This window comes from Squalius cephalus (assembly GCF_949319135.1).
Source record: "Squalius cephalus genome assembly, chromosome: 8".
In the NCBI taxonomy this organism is placed as follows: Eukaryota; Metazoa; Chordata; class Actinopteri; order Cypriniformes; family Leuciscidae; genus Squalius; species Squalius cephalus.
Window position 1 is genome coordinate 45,813,578 of NC_137129.1, and position 27,725 is coordinate 45,841,302.

Here is a 27,725-nt window from a genome sequence, read left to right on the forward strand (position 1 = left end):
TCATGTGTGTGGCCCCTCAACTAAAGTGGTGACTTGGTGCTTTGAAACACTGATGAACAATGTGGCATAACTGTGAAATGACATGAATATGAGCATGAAAGTTCAAGCCTTTGCAAACAATGTACTGTGGACACAAATGGACTTTGATCTTAACTTGCAACGTGATCTCATGAGAATACATGTGTATTTTTACGTAAAGTGTAGTTCTACCATACGTACATTTATTTATGTTTTATACACACAGAAACGTATAATACTGACAGTGGACAGCACAAAAACGTAATTTATTTACTTATAAACAACTTATACAAACAACGACGTACAAATTTAGGCGTATTCCTATTTAACTTATGCATATTAAAATCGTGGCATTAATATTTTGACACATAATACACTAAAACACAACATAAATTCACAAAAGAAATCAATTTTATTAGCTTAATGTGATCCAAATCTTTAGAATCCATACGTTGTTTGCAAGAAACAGATCCAAATGCAGCCCTTTATCCAGTGATCTTCATCTCCATTTCTCGGCAGAGACCGTCAACGTCATATCCCGGCATCCCGCGCTCGTGGTGAATTCAAATTCAAAAATTGCGCCCGAAGCGTTACGACATGTTTTACGGCAGTGATATCAAACGCTCATTGGCTCTCGCATGCTTCGTCACAGATTGTGACATGCCGTGTTTGTTGTGTACTACATTTGAAATGGAGAAGCGCGCGCGCGCGCCTTCACAGAGCGAACAGCGAACCGAAACCGGATTAACATTTTCATGGATTAATAACTTAAATTCTGCTCTGTAACGTTACCTCATACATAACTATTATATACTGCCAGAGAGGACTGCGACACATCGTCATGTGAACGACTTTTGGTACCGGTTTTGACATTTTCTCAATAAATAAATGATTGTGATTGTCTGTCTGTTGTTTTAATTTATAATTGTAGTTACGTAGTTTTAAGAAATGGTTAGGTTTAGGGGTAGGGGTAGGATTAGTGGCTCAAACTATCTTTTAATGCTACATTGTTAATAAAGCTGCCATTTCCCTACACATATCTGTCCATTACGTTTTATCCTTTTAATATTATCTATAAAATGGGTATGTTTAGGTGTGGAGTTAGGGTTAAGGGATCGTACATTTATAATCTATTAAATGGTAAAAGGGAAATTATACAGATATCTTTATGATATGAAATATTCGTAAATAGTTTAACGTACGTTTTTTAGCTGTAAAATCGTAATAATGTTATGTAACTTTACTGCTTTATTCTGAAACCAAACTGTATAAACCAGTTAAATCAACAGCTGGAAAGAGCTGAGAAGGAATTCAGTACATACACCATGAACTTTATTTTAAGTGCCTGTATATCTGAAAACTCTTTACAAAACCATAAAGCTGTTACAATTTCATGATATGGAGGAGTCACATCAGTTGCTTTATACGTTAAAAGGTGACTCTTTACCCAAATAGAGATCAAGCTGTTTGTGAAACTTTTTTTTTAAACAGCTTTATGGTTTTTAACTGGTTTATACCGTTTAAGAATAAAGCAGCACAGTTAAGATCAAAGTCCATTTGTCCACAGTAGCCTACATTGTTTGCAAAGACTTGAACTTTCATGTTCATATTCATGTCATTTCACAGTTATGCCACATTGTTCATCAGTGTTTCAAAGCACCAAGTCACCACTTTAGTTGAGGGGCCACACACATGATGAAGTCATTGATAAATAATGCTTAGTTAATGATGACTACTGTATTTGAATGCCAACAGAATTCGTATGTTATGTGCTGTGATTGGCCAATTTGGGGGTCTGTCCATTTACCTGCAGGCTATGAAGAAGACATGAACATGCTGGATAACTCAGATCATAATGAAAACACATTGTTCATCAGTGTTTCAAAGCACCAAGTCACCACTTTAGTTGAGGGGCCACACACATGATGAAATCATTGATAAATAATGCTTAGTTAATGATGACTAGTATTTGAATGCCAACAGAATTCGTATGTTATGTGCTGTGATTGGCCAATTTTGGGGTCTGTCCATTTACCTGCAGGCTATGAAGAAGACATGAACATGCTGGATAACTCAGATCATAATTCAGAAAAAAAGTTCTCACATTAATTGATATACTGTTCTAGCCTATGCATGCATTAGATAATGTGGATTTTTGTACATTCCTTTAATAATTCGAAGAGTAGTCTTGCATGCATGAATTAATACTTTTTTATGCATGAATTCATGATGATTCATGTACCATAACCATAGCTTTATCCACAATGGGTGGTAAAGACCAATTTTTTGTGTGAACAAAGAAAACATCATGATCATGCGTAATAAATCATAATTCATGATGATGTACTCATCTTAGTTAATGTTTTAATTAAGGTGTTGTTCATCCATGAAGTCATGAATGAAAAACGTTGAACTCGTGTTAGTTCCTGATGATTCATGAGATATTAATGCATGAATTAATGCATATTTCATGCATGAATTTATACATGAATTCATGATAATTCATGTACCCTTACCGTAAAGTGTTACCAGTTCTCCTCTGACTACAAGTGACAAATCTCACCAATCAGTGAAGGCCGAAGTCGAACACCCCTATAAACTAGATTAGTGCTTCTCAATCTTGTCCTGTGGGCTCTGTCACTACATGTTTACTGTCTCCCTCAACAGGCAAAGATCAGACCCACCGGAGTCCAGCTGTGAGTCCGTGAAGAGGGAATGTTCTATGAAAGAGCCAGTAACACTCAAGGAAAGACACACATCAACTGATCTGAGGTACAACATTTCTGTCTAGAGAGACTCACCAAAATTCTGAAAATGTATTTTAAATCTTGAGGCAATCATCTCTTCCTCCTCTCTACCAGTTTTAGCATGGAAAAATGCTGAGCATAAATGAACTTTATATGTTGAAGGATACAGTAAAACTTACTGAAATGTATCATCTCTTATAAAATTGCTGAATTAAATATTGATTAAATATAATATATTATATAATGGGTGAAACCCACCAGAGCCCAGCTGTGTGTCTATGGAGCAGATAATAGAGCTTAAGGGAAGACAAAAACCAGCTGATCTGAGGTACACCATTTCTGTCTGATTGATAGATAGATAGATAGATAGATAGTCAAGTCAAGTCAAGTCAAGTCATCTTCATTTATATAGCGCTTTTAACAATGTAGATTGTTTCAAAGCAGCTTTACAGAGATAAGTGTATAATTTAAGGTAGAGATTGTTTTGGCTTTATAGCAGAGTTAAGTTATTTCCATCTAAAGTTAGTTTTGATTGATTTGCTTCCGTCGCAACGATCATTTGTTATTAAATTAGGGGCCGCTAAGACGACACCATTCCCTCTACACAGACTTTAAACGCGAACCTGTGAGAAACACTGATGGCGTTCACATGCGCATTAAGAATTGGTTCTATAGTTATGTGCGTTTGAATATATGCAGGTTTGGAATTCCCTACAAGCCAAGCCTAAACAAAGTACTTGTCTTTCCTTATAAATTTTGATAAAGAATTTTATTTTATTTTGTTGCTTTGGGGTAGGAACGCGAAACGAATTTTCCCGACAACACCTTATCTGTATAGTGGTAGAGGGATCCTCCATAGGGAGAGATAGATAGATAGATAGATAGATAGATAGATAGATAGATAGATAGATAGATAGGCAGACAGACAGACAGATGATAGATAGACAGACAGACAGACGGATGGACAGACGGTCAGATAGATAGTCAGACAGACAGACAGATGGATAGATAGACAGACAGATAGATAAGTAGATAGACAGACCATGAATTTCGTATTCTGACACCTTGTCAGTAAAATTTGTCAATAAAACCGCTTGTGAACAATATGATGTTACAATTACCCAGGAAAGTTATCCATCGTTCATAGTTCATTAGTAACTAAATTTTTCTATATATTTATTTTACAGAATTAGTTCTTTTTTTCCCTTAAAAACTTGACATGTACCTGAAGTAATTACAAATTAATTAACAAAATCAAATAAAGAACAGAATTCAATCATGTAATCTAGATCAATGCTCTTTGACAGCTCTAATGGCTTTAGCAAGTGGCCAAATAACAGCCGCACTCATCTTCATACCAACACCACTGTTATTTGCATTATGTTGCGTAATTATTTTACGTCTTTAATTCATGTTGTAATCTGTTATTTTTCAAAGCACATGTAAATCAAATCTGCTGAAGAAGTTTCAGTGTCTGTGTGAAGGGACAGCAAAACAGGGAAACCCAACACTCCTGAATGAGATCTACACAGATCTCTACATCACAGAGAGTGAAAGTGGAGAGATCAATAATGAGCATGAGGTGAGACAGATTGAGACACAATCCAGGAGAGCAGCAACAGAGGACACACCGATCAAATGCACTGACATCTTTAGACCTTTACCTGGACAAGACAAACCCATCAGAACTGTGCTGACAAAGGGAGTCGCTGGCATTGGGAAAACAGTCTCTGTGCAGAAGTTCATTGTGGACTGGGCTGAAGGGAAGGAGAATCAGGACATCCAGCTCATATTCCCACTTCCTTTCAGAGAGCTCAACTTGATGAAGGATAAAACAATCCGTCTTTCAGATCTTCTTGATGTCTTTTTCCCTGAAACAAAAGAAATGGAAATATCCTGTGGTGAATATAAAGTGTTGTTCATCTTTGATGGTCTGGATGAGTGTCGTCTGTCTCTGAACTTTAAGAGTGAAGTGAAACTGTGTGATATATCTGAATCAGCCTCAGTGGACGAGCTGCTGATGAACCTCATTGTGGGGAATCTGCTTCCCTCTGCTCTCATCTGGATCACCTCCAGACCAGCAGCAGCGGATCTCGTCCCCTCTGAGTGTGTCCATCGAGTGACAGAGGTACGAGGCTTCAATGAGCCACAGAAGGAGGAATACTTCAGGAAGAGAATCAGTGATCACAGTCTGGCCAATACAATCATCACACACCTGAAATCCTCGAGGAGCCTCCACATCATGTGCCACATCCCAGTGTTCTGCTGGATCTCAGCCACTGTTCTAGAGAAGATGTTGAGTGAAGCAGAGAGAGGAGAGATTCCCAAGACTCTCACTCAGATGTACACACACTTCCTGATCATTCAGACCAACATCAAACATGAGAAGGACTATGAGAAGAGAGTGAAAGATGAAGACATGATTCTCAAACTGGGGAAACTGGCTTTCCAGCAGCTTGTGAAAGGCAACCTGATCTTCTATGAGGAAGACCTGAGCGAGTGTGGCATTGATGTGACAGAAGCATCAGTGTACTCAGGATTGTGCACTCAGATCTTCAGAGAGGAGTTGGGCTTGTATCAGGGGAAAGTCTTCTGCTTTGTTCATCTGAGCATCCAGGAACATCTAGCAGCTCTATATGCACACATTCACTTTACAAACGAGAACAGAAATGTGTTTGATCAAATCACCAAACCAAGTCTGTTCTCTAAAGTTGTAAACTTTTTAAAATGTCATTCATTATCCGAGCTGCATCAGAGAGCTGTGGATGAGGCTTTACAGAGTAAGAATGGACATCTAGACCTTTTCCTGCGTTTCCTTCTGGGTCTCTCATTGGAGTCCAATCAGACTCTCTTACGAGAACTACTGACACAGACTGGAAGCTTCTCCTACAACACAGAGGAAACAGTTCAGATCATCAAACAGAAGATCAGGGAGAATCGCTCTCCAGAGAGATCCATCAATCTGTTCCACTGTCTGAATGAACTGGGTGATGTTTCTCTGATGCAGGAGATCCAACATTATCTGAAATCTGGAGAAATAGGAGAAACCAAACTCTCCTCTTCACAGTGGTCAGCTCTGGTTTATGTGTTGCTGACATCAGAGCAGAAGATGGATGTTTTTGAGCTAAAACATTTTATTGGAGCACAAAATACAGCAGATGAAGTTCTTCAGAAGCTTCTGCCTGTGGTTAAAGAATCCAAATCAGTTCAGTAAGTCACACTGACAACAATCATTACACTGATAAAACATGATCACATTTATGAGTTTAGCATGTGCTTTCGTACCTAAGCAATACTGTAAAAGGAGAAATTCATACATATCTTATAATTTATATCAGTGTTCCTGAACTGAGAGACTGAAGAGTGTCATTGTTCTCTATAGGTTGAGTGATTGTGGTGTTACAGATGAAGGTTGTGCTGCTCTGACTTCAGCTCTGAGATCAAACCCCTCACACCTGAGAGAACTGAATCTGACTGAGAATAAAGTAGGAGATTTTGGAGTCAAGCAGCTTTCTGATCTACTGCAGGATCCTCTCTGTAAACTGGAGATACTCGGGTAAGATTTTATAAAAGTCTCAACGTCATCTGTTTTTCTCCTGTGGTGAATAATGAATGAAATACAAAAATAAAATATAGAAAAACGTTTATCACCAAGTAACTGAGAAGGATGCTTAATCTTCAGTGGATTCTTTCCCAAGCTTCTGACCAGGGTTCGAATTATGATTTCATCTTTGTGGGGGTCTCTTTAAAAAAAAAAAAAAAAAAAGTAGCCTATGAGCATAGCTTACTAATGTAAATAAATAAAAATGTTTAATAAAAAAGCGTTGCTAACACAATTCAATTTAAATAGTACATTTGGTTTAATTTGTCGTTTAATGAGATCTAATATATGTTATTAGTGGTGAGAATTTTCACGTGAATAAATGAATAGATCCGACAATTTTAAGCGTGCATTTACGTGGTCCAGTGGCAGAACTTTTGCCAAGCATGTTAGAAGTTCTGGGATCTAATCTGCACTCGTATAGTTATTTTTATTTTATTTTTCTCATCAAAACTGATTATGTTTATCAGTGGTTGTATCAGGCAAGGACACGTTTGTGTGCATTTTGTTTTGTAATTTCACCGGAATGAATAGAGAGTCTCCACAACGGATTGAAGCACGCGTCCGAGTGAAGACTGAGCGCGAGCCACAAGAGAACACAGTATCCGTGCCACTGATCGCAGCAGCAACGAGCACTTTGATCACTTGATTTAAAAAACAACACATTTCAGTGCTAGATCGCCTCTTATTTGACAAATGAACTAAATTAATGCTCTGCTAGTTAACTGAAGATGTTTTATTTATTTGTATTGGTATATTAGTGCCGCGAGATGTTTCAAAAGTGGTGGGGACAATATCGACCTTAGCAAAAAGTGGTGGGGACATGTCCCACCCGCAAATTACGCCTATGTTAAAATAACACTTGCCTGATGGGTTATGCTACTGCTAGATCGGACGTTGACGTCACTTCTGTGAGTTGAGAAAAGTCAGTAAAAGTCCTGTAGTGTGATGACGATTCGAGATCCCGTGAGATCCATGTGTTTGGCATCTTGTCCTATCTTTTAAGTCACGCTACAGTAGTCTGAAGGAAAAAGTGCTTTATTTGTAATTTAAAATAATGGTGCTGATGATTTTTAGAGACCCCCACAGGTGTATGATTTTTCTGCTTTCATGGGAGCTCATCCTCTCTCTATGGGAGCTCAGCTCCCACTGGCTCCCACATAATTCGTACCATGCTTCTGACCGTCACAGTGTTAGCCACACCGTCTCAGCCCCAATCATCACCCAACCACCCGCCCACTCGTTCACAATCACCAGAGTACTGACTCGCTGCACCTGCACTCCCTCATCAACACCGTCTACATATTAACTTTTCACCATCCACTCATTGTCTGGGCTCCTCGCAGTTACCACTGCTTACTGTCAGACTCCTTCCCTGTTACTTAACTGTGATCCGTCTCGTCAAGCTTCCAGTCTTCTGTCCATCTCCCATCCGTCGTCCTGATCCAGAACATCTGTCTTCTTGTTCACTCGTCAACTGCACAGAGAATCCACTTCGGTCTTCACCAGCTAAGTCACCATCTTCAGTCAACAAGTAACCATCCTCTCACCATAGTCTGGTTCCTGCTGTTTCTCACCACTGTGCTCAATAAACACTGTTATCACTATAACACCTGTCTGTTTCCTTCTGTATTGTAACAGAACTGTATTAGTCATTTATGACGATAACATTGGATTGGAAAGTTTCATTCAGAAAGCTGTGTGCATCTCTCATTGTCTGTCAGCCTGGTCACTCGACCAACCCACTCTGAATCCTCCGCCCATCTCTCCATCTGTCGCCCTTCCAGCACCTGAATCCATGCAGGTCGACGCATATCACCTCACCAGCACGGAGCGTCAAAGGAGACTATTGCAACACTTGTGTCTGTATTGTGGGGGAGAAGGCCATGTCATCGTGAATTGCCCCGATTCTACCACCACGCCCAGGGGTGAAGTGCAATCCAGTTTCTCCCTAAAGTAGCACCCCTCACTCATACACCTGTCCAAATTCTCACCCAAAAACATTGTTACAGCACAAGCGCTCATCAACTCTGGGTCCGCAGGAAACTTCATCTCTCATCACCTTCTCCAAAGACTCAACCTTCAGAGGAAACGCTGCTCCCAGGAACTAGCCATCCACACCATTCTCAGCAAACCGCTGGGTCATGGACGTCATTTCTCCCCCACAGTAACGCTCTGCGTTGGCTGCCTGCATGAGGAGAAGAACACGTTCATGGTGCTGGAGGGATCAACCGCTGATATCATCCTGGGACGCCCATGGATGAACCAACATGAAACCACCATTAATTGGAACTCAGTAGAAATTCTGCAATGGGGTAATTCCTGCTTCAAGGACTGCCTTTCTTCTGTGCCCAAACCGTCCGCCTGCCGGACCTATCAACACCCTTTGAAGTCTTCATCCAATATTCAGGTGAAAGTTGAGAGCACAGAAACCGAGAGTAAAACTAAAATTCCTCCAGAGTACTGGGCGTTCCAGGATGCGTTCTAGCAGTTGGCGACCCGTCTACAACCTCATCGGCCATGGGACTGCGCCACCGACCTGCTGCCTGGGGCTACTCCACTGAGGGTAAGGTCTACCCTTTGTCCATCCCGGAAAAGAAGGCCATGGAGGAGTACGTTCAGGAGGCTCTCAAACAACTTTTCATCCAACCATCGAAGTCCCCTGACGCTTCCGGCCTCTTCTTCATGGCCAAGAAGGACGGAGGCTTGGGGCCTTACATCGATTACCGGGCACTCAACTCTCAGACTGTCAAATTCAGCTATCCTCTTCCTCTGGTCCCTGCTGCCCTGGAACAGTTCCGTGGGGCTCGCATGTTCTCCAAGCTGGACCTGCGGAGCACCTACAACCTCATTCAGATACGCAAGGGGGACGAATGGAAGACAGCGTTTATCACTCCGACAGGCCACTATGAGTACCAGGTGATGCCATATGGCCTGTCCACCTCCCCCTCTGTATTCCAGGGATATATGAATGAGGTATGAGGTATTCCCGAGAGTACCTCCAATGCTTCGTCATCGTCTACATCGACGACATCCTGATCTACTCCCAGAACCTGGCCAAACATCGCCAACACGTGACACAGGTCCTTCAAAAGCTGTGAGAACACCACCTCTATCTCAAGTTGGAGAAGTGTGAGTTCCACACGCCATCCGTCCAGTTCCTTGGATGTATCATCGACCAACGAGGTATCCAGAAGGACCAGAGGAAGGTGGACACCATTCACATCTGGCCCCAACCTGTCACAATAAAGGAACTCCAATACTTTCTAGGCTTTGCCAACTTCTATCGAAGATTCATCCAGAATTACAGTCTCCTCAGCTCACCTCTCACCTCACTTCTCAGAAACTGGCCCAAGTCTCTCTCCTGGAACCACTTGGCTACAGAAGCCTTCCAACGGCGCTCCAATCTTGGTACACCCAAATCCAGAACTCCCATTCTTTGTCGAAGTTGACGCCACTACCACTGGGGTTGGAGCAGTACTATCCCAGCGGCAGGGTGAGCCTCCTCGACTCCATCCATGCGCCTTCTTCTCCAAGAAGCTGTCTCTGGTGGAGCAGAATTACGATATTGGAAATCGTGAGCTGCTGGTGATCAAGCTCGCCCTGGAGGAATGGAGACACTGGCTGGAGGGAGCTCACCACCGAAGTCATCACAGATCACCGGAGCCTGGAACATCTCAGAGAAGCCAAGTGACTCAACCCAAGACTAGCCCGTTGGGCTCTGTTCTTCACACGGTTCGACTTCACCGTGACCTACCGACCTGGTACCAAGAATTGAAAGGCGGATGCCTTGTCCCGCCTGTATCATCCTGAACCCGAATCCAGTCCTCCATAGCCTGTTCTCCCTCCAGTCATGGTAGTCAGTCTGATCCAATGGTCCCTCGACAATCAACTCCTCCAAGACACCCGCAACGAATATGCTCCGCCGGGAGGTCCTGGGGAATGGTTGTATGTTCCATCCACCTGCCGTCTGTCCCTCATGGACTCAGCACACACCTCTCTGGGCTCTGGACACCCAGGCAGCCAGAGAACCCTCTCACTTCTACGAGATTGCTACTGGTGGCCCAACATATCCCAGGATATCTCCCGGTACAGCAAGGGGTGCTCAGTCTGTGCCATCACCAACACACAGAGGAAGCTACCCGAGGGAAACTTGGTACCTCTGCCGATACCCAGACGCCCCTGGTCTCATCTGGGCATAGACTTCATTAACGTCCGTCCTCCGTCCAACCATCACACGTGTACATGTATATTTGTCGTCGTAGACCGATTCTCCAAAGCCTGCAAACTTATACCCATCAAGGGCCTGCCCACCATGTTCGAAGTCTAAGAACTCCTCTTCCAACAAGTTTTTTGTCATTATGGCCTACCAGAAGACATGTTATTGGACAGAAGTCCCCAGCTTATCTCCCGGGTGTAGCAGGCCTTCTTCAAACTCCTTGCCGTCTAAGCAAGTCTATCATCAGGGTACCACCCACAGGCAAACGGCCAGACTGAGAGCAAGATCCAGGAGATCGGAGATACCTGCGTTCATACTGCCACCAGAACCAGGACAGCTGGAGCCGCTACCTCCCTCTGGCGGAGTATGGCCAGAACTCCCTGCGTCAAACCACCACTGGGCTTACTCCGTTCCAATGTATCCTCGGCTACCAACCTCCTCTCTTCCCCTGGTCCGGAGCACCTTCGGAAGTTCCAGCTGTCAACCACTGGTTCGAGGAGAGCAAGAGGGTATGGGACTCAGCTCATGTGCATTTCCACTGGGCAGTGCGACGACACCAACGCCAGGCGGATGTCTGAAGAGCTGAAGCCACCCAATACCAGCCGGGACAGAAGGTTTGGCTCTCCAACCAAGACATCCGTCTTTGCCTGCCCTGCCGTAAGCTGAGTCCCCGCTATATAGGTCCCTTCATTGTGCAGAGGCAGGTCAACGAGGTCACTTTCAGGCTCAACCTTCCACCTCACTACCGTATCTCATCTTCATTCCATGTCTCCCTCCTGAAACCCTTCACTGAACCTCTCCCACAGAACCCACCACAGATGAAGTACCTCCTCCTCCAGATGTCACTGTTGTGGACCTAGTGTACTGAGTCCATACCATCCTCGACTCGCCAGCCTAGAGTACCTGATCGACTGGGAGGGGTACGGTGCAGAGGAACATTCATGGGTCTCTTGAGATGATGTCCTGGATCTGTTGCTACTCACCCAATTCCACGAGGATCACCCAGACCATCCATCCCCCAGAGGTCGGTGCCGGCCCCGTCACCGAGTCCGTCGGCCGTCAGGAGCCGGTTGTGGAGGAGTGGGAACTGTCACAAAGTTAGCCACACTGTCACAGCCCCAATCATCACCTGATCACCAGGACCTGCCCACTCGTTCATAATCACCAGAGTACTGACTCATTGCACCTGCATTCCCTCATCTACACAGCCTACATATTCACAGTTCACCATCCACTCATTGTCTGGTCTCGTCGCAGTTACCACTGCTTACTGTCAGACTCCTTACCCGTTACTTACCTGTGATTAGTCTCTACAAGCTTCCAGTCTTCTGTCCGTCTTCCATCCGTCATCCTGATCCAGATCTCCTGTCTTTTTGTTCACTCGTCACCTGCACAGAGAATACACTTCAGTCATCGCCAGCTAAGTCACCATCTTCAGTCAACAAGTCACCAAGTCAAGTCAAGTCAAGTCATCTTCATTTATATAGCGCTTTTAACAACGTAGATTGTTTCAAAGCAGCTTCACAGAGATAAGCGTATAATTTAAGGTAACAGAGATCGTTTTGGCTTTATAGCAGAGTTAAGTTATTTTCCATCTAAAGTTAGTTTTGATTGATTTGCTTCCGTCGCAACGATCATTTGTTATTAAATTAGGGGCCGCTAAGACGACACCATTCCCTCTACACAGACTTTAAACGCGAACCTGTGAGAAACGCTGATGGCGTTCACATGCGCATTTAGAATGGGTTCTATAGTTATGTGCGTTTGAAAATACGCAGGTTTGGAATTCCCTACAAGCCAAGCCTAAACAAAGTACTTGTCTTTCCTTATAAATTTTGATAAAGAATTTTATTTTATTTTGTTGCTTTGGGGTAGGAACGCGAAACGGAATTCCCGACAACGCCTTATCTGTAGAGTGGTAGAGGGATCCTCCATAGGGAGAGACTAGTTGGCACTTCAGCACTGCGTTGTCATCGGTCCAGGCGAAGGTCCTTCGTCAGATCTGGATACGGCCTGGATCCGGCAGGCTGCAGGAAAACCTCGGGATAAACACAGACACTAAAATTAGCGTAGATGCCATTCTTCTCATGATGTAACGAGTACATCAGGATTTTTGGGAAGTGTTCCCGGTTCCGGCTGACCTAATCTATGCAGCCTAACATTAAATTATAGAAGTCTATAATGTATTATGTGAATGCTAGGTCAAAGAGATGTGTCTTTAATCTGGCTTTGAACTGACAGAGTGTGTCTGCTTCCCGGACAATGGTAGGAAGACTGTTCCAGAGTTTTGGTGCTAAATAGGAGAAGGATCTACCGCCAGCAGTCGATTTTGATATTCTAGGTATTATCAACTGGCCGGAATTTTGAGATCGCAATAGACGTGACGGACTATAATGCGTTAAGAGCTCGCTCAAGTACTGCGGAGCTAAACCATTTAGTGCTTTGTAAGTAATCAGCAATATTTTAAAATTTATGCGATGTTTAATAGGGAGCCAATGCAGTTTTGACAGAACCGGGCTAATATGGTCATACTTCCTGGTTCTGGTAAGAACTCGAGCTGCTGCGTTTTGAACCAGCTGTAGTTTGTTTATTAAACGTGCAGGGCAACCACCCAGTAGAGCATTGCAATAATCTAGCCTTGAGGTCATGAACGCATGAACTAATTGTTCCGCATTTGTCAATGAGAGCATATGGCGTAATTTAGATATATTTTTAAGATGGAAGAATGCGGTTTTACAGATACTAGACACGTGACTTTCAAATGAAAGATTGGTATCAAAGAGCACACCCAGGTTCCTAACCGACGACGAAGACTTAACAGAGCAGCCATCAAGTGTTAGACAGTATTCTAGGTTATTACGTGAGGAAGTTTTTTGTCCAATAATTAGAAACTCTGTTTTTTCAGAATTTAGAAGTAGGAAATTACGAGTCATCCAATTTTTTATATCTGCTATGCATTCCGTTAATTTTATGAATTGATACGTTTCGTTAGGTTTTGAAGAAATATACAGCTGAGTATCGTCAGCATAACAGTGAAAGCTAATTCCATGTTTCCTAATGATATCTCCTAATGGTAGCATGTACAGAGTGAACAGCAGCGGTCCTAGTACTGAGCCTTGTGGTACGCCATACTGAACTTGTGATCGATGAGACATCTCATCATTTACTGCTACAAACTGATAACGGTCAGATAAGTATGATTTAAACCATGCTAGTGCATTTCCCGTAATGCCAACATAATGTTCTTATCTCGTTAAATACCATTCTCTCACCATCGTCTGGTTCCCGCTGTTTCTCACCACTGTGCTCAATCAACACTGTTATCACTATAACACCTGTCTGTTTCCTTCTGTGTTGTGACACTGAGTTGATTTTACTTTTGATAGTTTTTGATAGTTATAAACATGATTGGATGATGTGAAGAGGTGACAACTGTTTTCATATACAAATAATTTGAGGAGAAATTCATATATATCATATCATTTATATCAGTGTTTCTTGAAATGAGAGACTGAAGAGTGTCATTGTTCTCTACAGGTTGTGGGATTGTGGTGTTACAGATGAAGGTTGTGCTGCTCTGACTTCAGCTCTGAGATCAAACCCCTCACACCTGAGAGAACTGAGTCTGTCAGGGAATAAAGTAGGAGATTTTGGAGTCAAGCAGCTTTCTGATCTACTGAAGGATCCTCACTGTAAACTGGAGATACTCTGGTAAGTTTGTATAAAATGTCTCATATGTTAAACAATGATTGTCATACAAAAAATCTACTGAAATTACTAATGGGACTGTTGCTTTTATTTTAACTAGATTCTTTCCAATGTGTTTGACATAATTTTACAATATTAATGATAGTATAAACATAATTGGATGATGTAAAGATGTGACAACTGTGTTAATATACACATAAGTTGATGATTTTTGGGCCTTTTGCATAAATTCATATTCGGTTGCACTTTATTTTAAGGTGTAATTGTTACAGTGTAATTATATATTTAAGTAATGAGTAATATTAAGCAACTACATGTACTTACTATAGGGTTAAGGTAGGATTAGGATTTGGTTGAGGGTTAGTTGCATGTAATTATGCATAATTTACTGTTATTACTATGGTGCAGATGTGGCCATTAAGAATGCGCGTTTTTCCCCAAGGCATGCCGTGGAATGCCAATCAAGCCTATCAGCAGATTTTATAGAATTGAAATATATCTGTTGTGCTTCCCAGAATATCCACCAGATGACGCATGGAAGAACATACTGAATCTACAATCCAGACCAAATTGCTCGTAAACACTTTGGAATTATTCGTCTTCGATCGATTGTAAAATATGCTTATATATTATTACAGTACGTTACATTTTAAAAATAGAATTAACATAATTATCAGTGTCTGATAAATTAACTGCATGTAATGTTGTGATTGTGAGAAAACTACAATAAAATATAAATAAAATCATATTAGACCCAAATATTATACATGGTAATATGGAAATTGAAAAATCTATTTACACATGAATGCAACGCGGATAACTGTTTGATGTGCTTTGTAAACACAGTGTTGTTGTTGTTGTTGTTGTTGTTGTTGTTGTTGTTGCTGTTCAAATGCAAAGATACCTGTGCATATGTTCAAAAAGACGACGTGCAACAGAGAATTAGGTGTAGGCTTAGGCTATAATAAGTTAGCCTAAAAACATATTATTATCCAATGATGAAGCAAACATCAATCATGTATTTTACAATAGATCTTTCATGATAAATGTTGGTATATGCGCTTTAAAATTATGTTCACAATAATGAGATGAGATGTCTTAAATTCAGTCATAGGAGTAATTTGTGGGTGGGACATGTACCCACCACTCTTTGCCAGGGTCGATATTGTCCCTAGCACTCTTTGAAACATCTTTCGGCACGGATGTACCTAATACAAATAAGTAAAACATCTCCAGTTAACTAGCAGAGCATATAATTTTGTTCGTTTGTTAAAGAAGACGCGATCTAGTGCTGAAATGTGATGTTTTTTAAATCACGTGCTCAAACTGCTTGTTGCCGTTGCTATCAGTGGCGCGAATACAGTGTGTTCTCTTGTGGCGTGCGCACACTGTCTCTCTTCACACGGACGCGCTCTTCTATCTATCGCTTAGTGCCGTTGCGGAAACTCTCTATTCGTTCCGGTGAAATCACAAAACAAATTGCACACAAACGTGTCCCTGCTTGACATAAAACTACAGATTAACATATTCTGTTTTAATGAGAAGAAGAAAAAAATTATACGAGTGCGGATTAAAACCCAGAACCTCTGACACACTCGGCAAAAGTTTTGCCAGGAGACCATTAAAGTACACATGAAGAGTTTGCAGATCCATGGATTTATTCACGTGGAAATTCTCAGAACTAACAATATATATTGGTAATCTCTTTAAACTACAAATTAAACCCAATGTACTATTGTATTGAAATTGATTTCTGGTAGAGCCCGACCGATATATCGGCGGGCCGATATTATCGGCCGTTATTAGGCATTTTCCAAACTATCGTTATCGGCATTTATAATGGCCGATAAATGAATATTTAAAAAATAAAATAAAAGCGGACGAAACACCCTTCAACCATGTTATGAGTGTTGGCGCTGCATAGTTTGTCCACCAGAGGGCACTATACAAGGAAGATCGCTAACATCAATTAGCTTGGAAATCACAACGAACTTATTCTGCCTAAATAAAGTAATGATTACTGTATTTATAACTAGCATATCTGTAGTTCCAGTCTCAGCATTGTAAAATGTAAGTTAGGCACGCGAGGAGTGAACATTTAGACATAGAGAAAAAGTATCAAACATAGCCTGTGCATAAAAGTTAGCTTTTCTTTTACACGTGTGTGAAATCCAAGTGTGCGTTGCTGACTTCGTTTAGCCACAGCATTAACGAGTCACATAATGTATTTAGTGCATCACTAAGTAGTAGATTTTAGAAGGCAGGCAGCAAATGATGATTGAAAATGTTTTGTTGTAGCTTGATGGAATAGATGGATAGAATTAAAAGAGTGCAAGTAAAGGGATAAGCAAGTTGACATTATAATTATAAGGTAGCTTATAACATTGACATTTGGCAGACGCTTTTATCAAAAGCAACTTACATTGCATTTCAAGGTACACATTTACAATCTTATCAGTTCTTCACACACACACACACACACACACATTATTATTATTACATAATTGAATTATTACTGTCAATATTAATAATAATAGTTGACTTTTTTTTGTTCAAAGGACTTTAAGTTTCATATCTTAAGTTTGTATTTTTATACATTATATTTATCAGAACTTTAATATATTCTGTTCTGTTGTGACAATAAAACAAACAAGTTTATTTTTAAACTGCATTATCATATTATTTTAGTAAGGCTGAGGACTCTTAAATAACGACAAATAACTAATGTTAGGGAAATCTGTTCATGTTTTGTTACGAGTTTCTGGATTTTTTTAAAAATATATATCGGCCGATATATCGGAATATCGGATTTTTAAATCACCAAATATTTGTATTGGTATCGGCCTTAAAAATCCTTTATCGGTCGGGCTCTAATTTCTGGACATCGTAATATTATTGTACAAATATATTGTACATATATCTGATTTAGCATTTAAATGTCAAAGAAATGCGTTAATAATAATAATACATAAGAATAATTCCACAATGTTGTAATTTAGTTTGCTAAAATATGACAGGATATTTGCACGTATAAGTTCACAAAAAATGATTGTAACATTGTTTTACATTAAAGTAATGTTCAAACACCCATGACAAGCAATGCAAAACCATTAATAACTGAATCAATATTTTATATACAAATATAAATGTGGTTCTCACAGGTTTATGGGCTCTGTCGCTTGCTCTCAATATGCGCCTGAGAGGTTAACACATCCGTTGCATATTATTGGCTTCAGTACACGCTATAACTGAGAAAGAAACATGACTGCCCCCTACTGGTAATGAACGTCATGTGCAAGAGAACTTCACTACGGAATCCTTTTCCCTGTGATGTGCATTTTTAATGGCTACATCTGTAGGTACATGTAACATATGTAACAAGGACACTGTTAAATAAAGTGCTATAGTATATTCTTGCAATTTTTATGATATGGAAACTAATCCCCTCGAGCAGTTTGTAGAAGCGGGTCTGAACCTCAAACTGGATCTGTTAATGGTGCCGTGGATGAAGTGTCTGATTGTGAAGTTACTGTTTATTTGAGCTGTAGATCCTGAACTGAGAGACTGAAGAGTGTCATTGTTCTCTACAGGTTGAGGGATTGTGGTGTTACAGATGAAGGTTGTGCTGCTCTGACTTCAGCTCTGAGATCAAACCCCTCACACCTGAGAGAACTGAATCTGTCAGGGAATAAAGTAGGAGATTTTGGAGTCAAGCAGCTTTCTGATCTACTGCAGGATCCTCACTGTAAACTGGAGAAACTCAGGTAAGATTTTTTTTAAAGTCTCAACGTCGTCTGTGTTTCTCCTGTGGTGAATAATGAATGATTTAAAAAAAAAAAAAAAAAAAAAAAAAAAAAATAATATATATATATATATATATATATATATATATATATATATATATATATATATATATATATATATATATATATATATATATATATATATATATTAGTTTAAAAAATAAAATAAATAAAAGTAACTGAAAAGGATGTTTCATCTTCGGTGGATTCTTTCCAAAGCTTCTGAGGTAATTTTACTTTGATAGTTATAAACATGATTGGATGATGTGAAGAGGTGACAACTGCTTTCATATACAAATCTGTTGAGAAATTCATATATTTCATATAATTTATATCAGTGTTTCCTGAACTGAGAGACTGAAGAGTGTCATTGTTCTCTACAGGTTGAGGGCTTGTGGTGTTACAGATGAAGGTTGTGCTGCTCTGAGATCAGCTCTGAGATCAAACCCCTCACACCTGAGAGAACTGAATCTGACTGGAAATAAACTAAGAGACTCAGATGTGAAGCCGCTCTCTGATCTGAAGGAGGATCCACATTATAAACTGGAGACGCTTCTGTGAGTAGTGATGATTAAAACTGTTCATATTTTAATTGAAAGTTCATATAGTTTCTTCTTAGTTTACTTTCCTTGTAATGGTTAATTATACACTATAAACATGTTTAATAAGAGTTTGATTCATTTATTTATCTTCAAGTTTCCTTTGGTTCCACTTTATTTCGATAGTCCACATTAGACATTCTACTAACTATAAGTAACTTTGCAACTTTTCAACTAACTCACATTAGAGTATTAGTAGGCTGTAGTAGACTGTCAATAGACTGTTATGTTATGGTTAGGTGTTAGGTTTGGATTAGTAGAATATGCTGACTTGTAGTTGCCATGTTACTTATAGCCAGTATAATATCTATTGGGGGACAAAATAAAGTGTTAGCAGATATTAAGCATACAGTCTACTAACACTTTAATGACAGTTAGATGACATGTAGTTGCAAAGTTACTCATAGTTAGTAGAATGTCTAAAGTGGACTATCGAAATAAAGTGTTACCTTTCTTTTTATTTCAAAACAATTCAATATTGTGCTTTTATCATTGTCTTTTTATTCCTTAATGATGTATTTTGAGAGAAAGTGAATTGCAATAGAAGATAATGGTAAATATTTATCACTAGTTTCTTTGTCATAAATAAAACTGAGCCAATGACATAAAAATATCCGACAGTCATACTGGATTATAGACAAGGGTCAAGGGTCATCATTTTATGGTGATTCAGATGCAAAATCTAAATCTGAATGTTTAAAAACAGCTTTACAATCATGTATCACAGTGTTATATAATAATCTCTCACTTAATCATCTAAGTCATTTATTTTAGTTGTTTTAAAGTTGATAATGCAATAACGTCGAACACATTTGACTGTATGTGTTTTACTTACAGGTTTTAGATGTTAGTCTGACCTTCTCTGGATCAGCTGATGGAGAATAAAGAGCCTCTACAGACACAATCACATTCAACAGAATCATCAGACACAAACCCACAGTGATCATCACACACACATGTGTGTGTAACTTTACAGAATGATCCAATCCTTCATCCAAAGTCAAACAAGGAATCCTTCAACCAGATGAACTGGATAAATATTCGGAATGTTCAGATCCAATCTGACCTCTGACCTGTAATGCCTGAATCATAATCATACACTGTTCGTTCGTTGGTCAGAGGAGAACTGAGCGACTGAGTTTGGTTTCTGCCAAGGTTTTCTTCTCCATTCTGACACTGATAGAGTTTGAGTTCCTGCCACTGTCGCTCTGGCTTACTTAGTTGAGGACACTTAAGGGCCTGAGTGTGCTCGTTGTACCACGGCGTTGGACTATTTTCTTTAATCTTCTTTAAGCGCAAAGGAGCAACTGTGTCTAAAGTGCTGGAAAAGAGAGAGCTAAGAGTTTCTGTCGCGATATCTAGTTCCTCTAAGCTATCCGGGATGCTGAGATGATGAAACTGGTCAGGAAGATCATTAATAAAGCAATCTTGCTTTGATTTCTGAAAAGCCAGAAATCAATAATACGCCACAATCACCAAAAACCAGGTTCAAAGAGTCCTCCACTATCAACTAAGTCCATAAAATGTCCACACAGAAATACAAAATGATAATATGGGAATATGGATAATGTGGGTGTAATGAATATAAGGAACCTGTAATCCAGCGATGATCAGTCAGATTGTCTGTGCACAAAAAATTCAGTTAAAAGTCAGTTCAGTCGCGATCACAGTCTCGTTGTAGTGAATAACTCACTCACACAAAAATAGTTGAAAAAATAAGGTAAATAATATAATCCAAATGAAGAAGAGTTGATCCTGTTGTGTCTGTGGTGAATGAATACATTATGGGTAGCTAGTGATGTTAGCCGTGACACCGAAGCTCAAAGGCGTGTGTGAAATTAATGAAACGGTTTTCAGTGAAGCGTTGTATCGATGCTTGATTCGTTCTATCAAAATCACGTGACCAATGATGCCTGAAGCTTTGTTTCACACACACCGACGTGACTGCTTCATAATCTGATTAAAAAATGCGCTACACAGGGTGTGCCCTCGTGGTTTGTTAAGCACTGCACTGGTTCTAAGCACTACCCTCTCCACAAGCACCAGTAATTCTAAAGAACACTTATTACAATGTTCATCAAGCACAAAGTCTCCATGAGCCTTGCGCGTCTGGGCTACAGTACATTGTTGGTCTGTAGTAGGCTACAGATTTGCTATAATCACGTGTAAGTGCGTGCGTGTTTGTGTCTTTGTATGTATGCACCAGCATTTATTTACTTCCTCTATTCATGAGTTCTTTTTGTTTACAAAACAGGAAAAATGTCCACATCCACAATACAAAATGTTTTCTTTTCTATTTGTTTTAGTTACTGGGCCTATATGCAATGGAACAGATTGTTATCATATATTCAATATATTAAGTTCATTAATTTATTCATTGATTATTCATACATTTTTGCTTCTAATGCCTTGGTCTGTTGTGAAACATTTTGCAACAACAGAGCTTTCCCTCGCTTCACCAGCAGAGGTCCTCAAGGTCCACGACGGAAATGTTTGGGGACCCCAATAAGTGACGAACCCGGCTGGGACGTGCTTATTGCTCGTGAGTATCCCTATGCCCTGCTCCCTTCGAAGGGCAGATGGCAGAGCGCTTGAAGTGGGACTTTGGAGTGAGCAGGGCACTAGTGTGCCATTATGGAGCCGTTTGGAACGCACTTGATGAAGGGAGCAACGAAAGACAACGTAATTTCCTCATTATTTTCACCTGGGATGTTCCCATGACAACGCAGCATGGTGTCCATCAGCTGAATAGCTGTTCTTACGACAGAAATATAATGCTGTTAACATAACGGTTGCAAATACATTTTTTTTTTTTTCAAAAAAGCTTTTAAAATATGCGTTATATATCTGTGTGTGAGTGTCTCAACTTTTAAACTTTGGACCCTACATTACCTAACATTTCTTATGAAACTTCTCTTTATGAAAAACATAACATGAAAAAATTGTACAGTGTAACTGATTAATATCTTTCCCTCATGTTATTTTTCTCTATCTTTTTATTTTATTTAGTTTTTTAGTTTTCAGCTCATTGTTTTCTGATGACATTGAACATATTGTTAATACATTTTGTATATTGTATACAAGTTGTATGTCATAAAAAATGTAATCTCTGTATGTTTTGCAACAACAACAAAAAAAGTTAAAAGAAATAAAATAAAGTAAAATAAAATAAAATAAATTAAAGTAGACTTTTGAGCTGTAAGCACGTCCCAGCCGGGTTTGTCACATATTTGGTTCCCCTGGAAGAATTTCCGTTGTGGTCTGTGTTATTTGCATATCTGTATTTAGTTGTGTTGTGAACTTTTGCAGCCTGTTTCTGTATTTGGTTGTGTTGTGAGTATTTGGAGCACACGTGTGTTGTGAAACTGATGAAGATGTTTTCTTAATTTGTGGGTGTTTTTTTCTATTTGCACGAGTTTTCTTCAGTTGCAGCGCATTGAGCTCTCTCGGCCACCGTACAGAAGCTTCACTTCGCCATCACTGTGCATAGCACACCAAACAAACACAGTTGATGACATATACAGCCTACAATGAGCATTACAAACACACTGTTTCTAAATCAGTGACAACAAGAAGGCATACAAGTTGAGCATTAACCCTCTGTTAAACTTTTTCACACAACACAGCTGACACAGGTAAACACACAACACAGCTGACACAGGGAAACACACAACACAGCTGACACAGGTAAACACACAACACAGCTGACACAGGGAAACACACAACACAGCTGACACAGGCAAACACACAACACAGCTGACACAGGTAAACACACAACACAGCTGACACAGGGAAACACAACACAGCTGACACAGGTAAACACACGACACAGCTGACACAGGGAAACACACAACACAGCTGACACAGGCAATCACACAACACAGCTGACACAGGTAAACACACAACACAGCTGACACAGGGAAACACACAACACAGCTGACACAGGTAAACACACAACACAGCTGACACAGGGAAACACACAACACAGCTGACACAGGCAATCACACAACACAGCTGACACAGGTAAACACACAACACAGCTGACACAGGCAATCACACAACACAGCTGACACAGGCAAACACACGACACAGCTGACACAGGCAATCACACAACACAGCTGACACAGGGAAACACAACACAGCTGACACAGGTAAACACACAACACAGCTGACACAGGGAAAACCACAACACAGCTGACACAGGTAAACACACAACACAGCCGACACAGGGAAAACCACAACACAGCTGACACAGGGAAACACACGACACAGCTGACACAGGGAAACACACAACACAGCTGACACAGGTAAACACACAACACAGCTGACACAGGTAAACACACAACACAGCTGACACAGGGAAACACAACACAGCTGACACAGGTAAACACACAACACAGCTGACACAGGGAAACACAACACAGCTGACACAGGTAAACACACAACACAGCCGACACAGGGAAACACAACACAGCTGACACAGGTAAACACACAACACAGCTGACACAGGGAAACACAACACAGCTGACACAGGTAAACACACAACACAGCTGACACAGGTAAACACACAACACAGCTGACACAGGGAAACACAACACAGCTGACACAGGTAAACACACAACACAGCTGACACAGGGAAACACAACACAGCTGACACAGGCAATCACACAACACAGCTGACACAGGGAAACACAACACAGCTGACACAGGTAAACACACAACACAGCTGACACAGGGAAACACAACACAGCTGACACAGGTAAACACACAACACAGCTGACACAGGGAAACACAACACAGCTGACACAGGTAAACACACAACACAGCTGACACAGGGAAACACAACACAGCTGACACAGGTAAACACACAACACAGCTGACACAGGGAAACACAACACAGCTGACACAGGTAAACACACAACACAGCTGACACAGGTAAACACACAACACAGCTGACACAGGGAAACACAACACAGCTGACACAGGTAAACACACAACACAGCTGACACAGGGAAACACAACACAGCTGACACAGGCAATCACACAACACAGCTGACACAGGGAAACACAACACAGCTGACACAGGTAAACACACAACACAGCTGACACAGGGAAACACAACACAGCTGACACAGGTAAACACACAACACAGCCGACACAGGGAAAACCACAACACAGCTGACACAGGGAAACACACGACACAGCTGACACAGGGAAACACACAACACAGCTGACACAGGTAAACACACAACACAGCTGACACAGGTAAACACACAACACAGCTGACACAGGGAAACACACAACACAGCTGACACAGGGAAACACACAACACAGCTGACACAGGGAAACACACAACACAGCTGACACAGGGAAACACACAACACAGCTGACACAGGTAAACACACAACACAGCTGACACAGGGAAACACACGACACAGCTGATACAGGGAAACACACAACACAGCTGACACAGGGAAACACACGACACAGCTGACACAGGCAATCACACAACACAGCTGACACAGGGAAAACCACAACACAGCCGACACAGGTAAACACACAACACAGCTGACACAGGCAATCACACAACACAGCTGACACAGGGAAACACAACACAGCCGACACAGGGAAAACCACAACACAGCCGACACAGGTAAACACACAACACAGCCGACACAGGGAAACACACAACACAGCCGACACAGGGAAACACACAACACAGCTGACACAGGGAAACACACAACACAGCTGACACAGGGAAACACACGACACAGCCGACACAGGGAAACACACGACACAGCTGACACAGGGAAACACACGACACAGCTGACACAGGCAATCACACAACACAGCTGACACAGGGAAACACACGACACAGCTGACACAGGGAAACACACAACACAGCTGACACAGGCAATCACACAACACAGCTGACACAGGGAAACACAACACAGCCGACACAGGGAAAACCAAAACACAGCCGACACAGGTAAACACACAACACAGCCGACACAGGGAAACACACAACACAGCTGACACAGGGAAACACACGACACAGCTGACACAGGCAATCACACAACACAGCTGACACAGGGAAACACACGACACAGCTGACACAGGCAATCACACAACACAGCTGACACAGGGAAACACACGACACAGCTGACACAGGTAAACACACAACACAGCTGACACAGGTAAACACACAACACAGCTGACACAGGTAAACACACAACACAGCTGACACAGGGAAACACACGACACAGCTGACACAGGGAAACACACGACACAGCCGACACAGGTAAACACACGACACAGCCGACACAAGTAAACACACGACACAGCCGACACAGGTAAACACACGACACAGCCGACACAAGTAAACACACAACACAGCCGACACAGGGAAACACACAACCCAGCTGACACAGGGAAACACACAACACAGCTGACACAGGGAAACACACAACACAGCTGACACAGGCAAACACACAACACAGCTGACACAGGGAAACACACAACCCAGCTGACACAGGGAAACACACAACACAGCCGACACAAGTAAACACACAACACAGCTGACACAGGGAAACACACAACACAGCTGACACAGGGAAACACACAACACAGCTGACACAGGTAAACACACAACACAGCTGACACGGGTAAACACACAACACAGCTGACACAGGGAAACACACAACACAGCTGACACAGGTAAACACACAACACAGCTGACACAGGGAAACACACAACACAGCTGACACAGGCAATCACACAACACAGCTGACACAGGGAAACACACGACACAGCTGACACAGGCAATCACACAACACAGCTGACACAGGGAAACACACGACACAGCTGACACAGGTAAACACACAACACAGCTGACACAGGTAAACACACAACACAGCTGACACAGGTAAACACACAACACAGCTGACACAGGGAAACACACGACACAGCTGACACAGGGAAACACACAACACAGCTGACACGGGTAAACACACAACACAGCTGACACAGGGAAACACACAACACAGCTGACACAGGTAAACACACAACACAGCTGACACAGGGAAACACAACACAGCCGACACAGGGAAAACCACACACAACACAGCTGACACAGGTAAACACACAACACAGCTGACACAGGTAAACACACAACACAGCTGACACAGGGAAACACACAACACAGCTGATACAGGGAAACACACAACACAGCTGACACAGGTAAACACACGACACAGCTGACACAGGCAAACACACAACACAGCTGACACAGGCAATCACACAACACAGCTGACACAGGGAAACACAACACAGCTGACACAGGTAAACACACAACACAGCCGACACAGGGAAACACACGACACAGCTGACACAGGCAATCACACAACACAGCTGACACAGGGAAACACAACACAGCTGACACAGGTAAACACACAACACAGCTGACACAGGTAAACACACAACACAGCCGACACAGGTAAACACACAACACAGCCGACACAGGTAAACACACAACCCAGCTGACACAGGTAAACACACAACACAGCTGACACAGGTAAACACACGACACAGGGAAACACACAACACAGCTGACACAGGGAAACACACAACACAGCTGACACAGGTAAACACACAACACAGCCGACACAGGTAAACACACAACACAGCTGACACAGGTAAACACACGACACAGGGAAACACATAACACAGCTGACACAGGGAAACACACAACACAGCTGACACAGGTAAACACACGTGCTAGAAGAGTTTTTGTTTTGTTGTTTTAACCCCCTGGGGTCGGCTATCGCGCCGGCGCGATAGGCTCGTTTTTTTCCCTATCAGTGAAAAAAAAAAAAAAAAAAAAAAAATTACTTTTTATCTTATATGCTTGTGTTATACATCAATCGATCCTGTTAAGTGTGTATTATTTTTGTGTATACTCACAATAAAAACAAAGTGTTGTGCTTTTCGCCAAATAAAGAAAAATAAACATGATGCGAGTTCTGCCTCCTCTCTGTCATTCTGAAACGCGTCCGAAAATGATCTGTAACTCAGCGAATACGTCTCACACAGACACGTGAGATATGTCTTTATGAAGCTGGCATTCTCTTCTTTTAAGTGAAGTAATTAATATAAAAAACAAATGTTTTCAACTCATGTAATCAGTTTGAAAGCAAGGAGAGGTGCCGTTTTTTCCCTTCTCCCTCATTATCTCTAATAAGCTGAGGCCGCCCCACCCCCGGCACTATTCACATGGTAAATAGTTTAGGTAATCTCTGCTTCGCACACGCCCCCCCGATCAATGCCTTGAAAACACTAAGTTTCATCAGATCAGATTCACTGATAATTCATCGTGTTTAGAGAGGATGGCTCGTTTCTCCGGTAAAGACGCCCTTCAGATGATTCTGGACAGCGAGGAAGAATTCACCTTTTCCTCAGAGGAAGATTGTAATTCAGACGAAGAACGGCAGCATTTTCAAGAGCGAATTGATCCCGCAGAGGATACAAGTTCAGAGTAAGTTGTTTACTGTTATATAATTCCTTTTCTGATAATATAGAACTTTATATATATTTAATTTCTGAATTTTTAGACTATATTTTCCCTAGTTTTGGCTAGCTTTTGACAACTTACAGGAACGATTGCCTTACAATATCCCTAACATCCGTGGAATTTATATGCTCAAGTGTAAACTTTTTTTTAAATGTGATATTGCTCTTTAAACATATTTGTATATTAAATATATTTCACTCAGTTTTGATTAGCTTATGACACTGATTCATGCTAAAATACTGCATTATGCATAATGTAGATTGTTTGCGAATATCTGCTTATAGGTTATATGTGGTTTAGTGCAACTATATTTCAGCCTCCGGTAAAATATGTGATACTGTCTAAATACATTATATTTTTATATAAATGTTCTGGTTTTGGTTGGCCTATGACAGTATTTATCATGCTGCAGATGTTTTTGAATACAGACTGTGTAAATGTTTTAGTGATGTGTCGTTCAC

At 41.2% G+C, this 27,725-nt stretch overlaps 1 protein-coding gene across 1 annotated transcript in view; it reads left to right on the plus strand.

Moving 5' to 3' along the window:
* LOC307163661 (uncharacterized protein) overlaps window positions 1–27,725 on the plus strand; it is a 435,973-nt gene that overhangs the window by 27,052 nt on the left and 381,196 nt on the right. Inside the window, exon 12 of the mRNA XM_079879801.1 lies at window positions 2,686–2,790. Within this exon, the coding sequence (XP_079735927.1) occupies window positions 2,686–2,790 (105 nt within the window). The remainder of the gene's footprint in view (window positions 1–2,685; window positions 2,791–27,725) is intronic.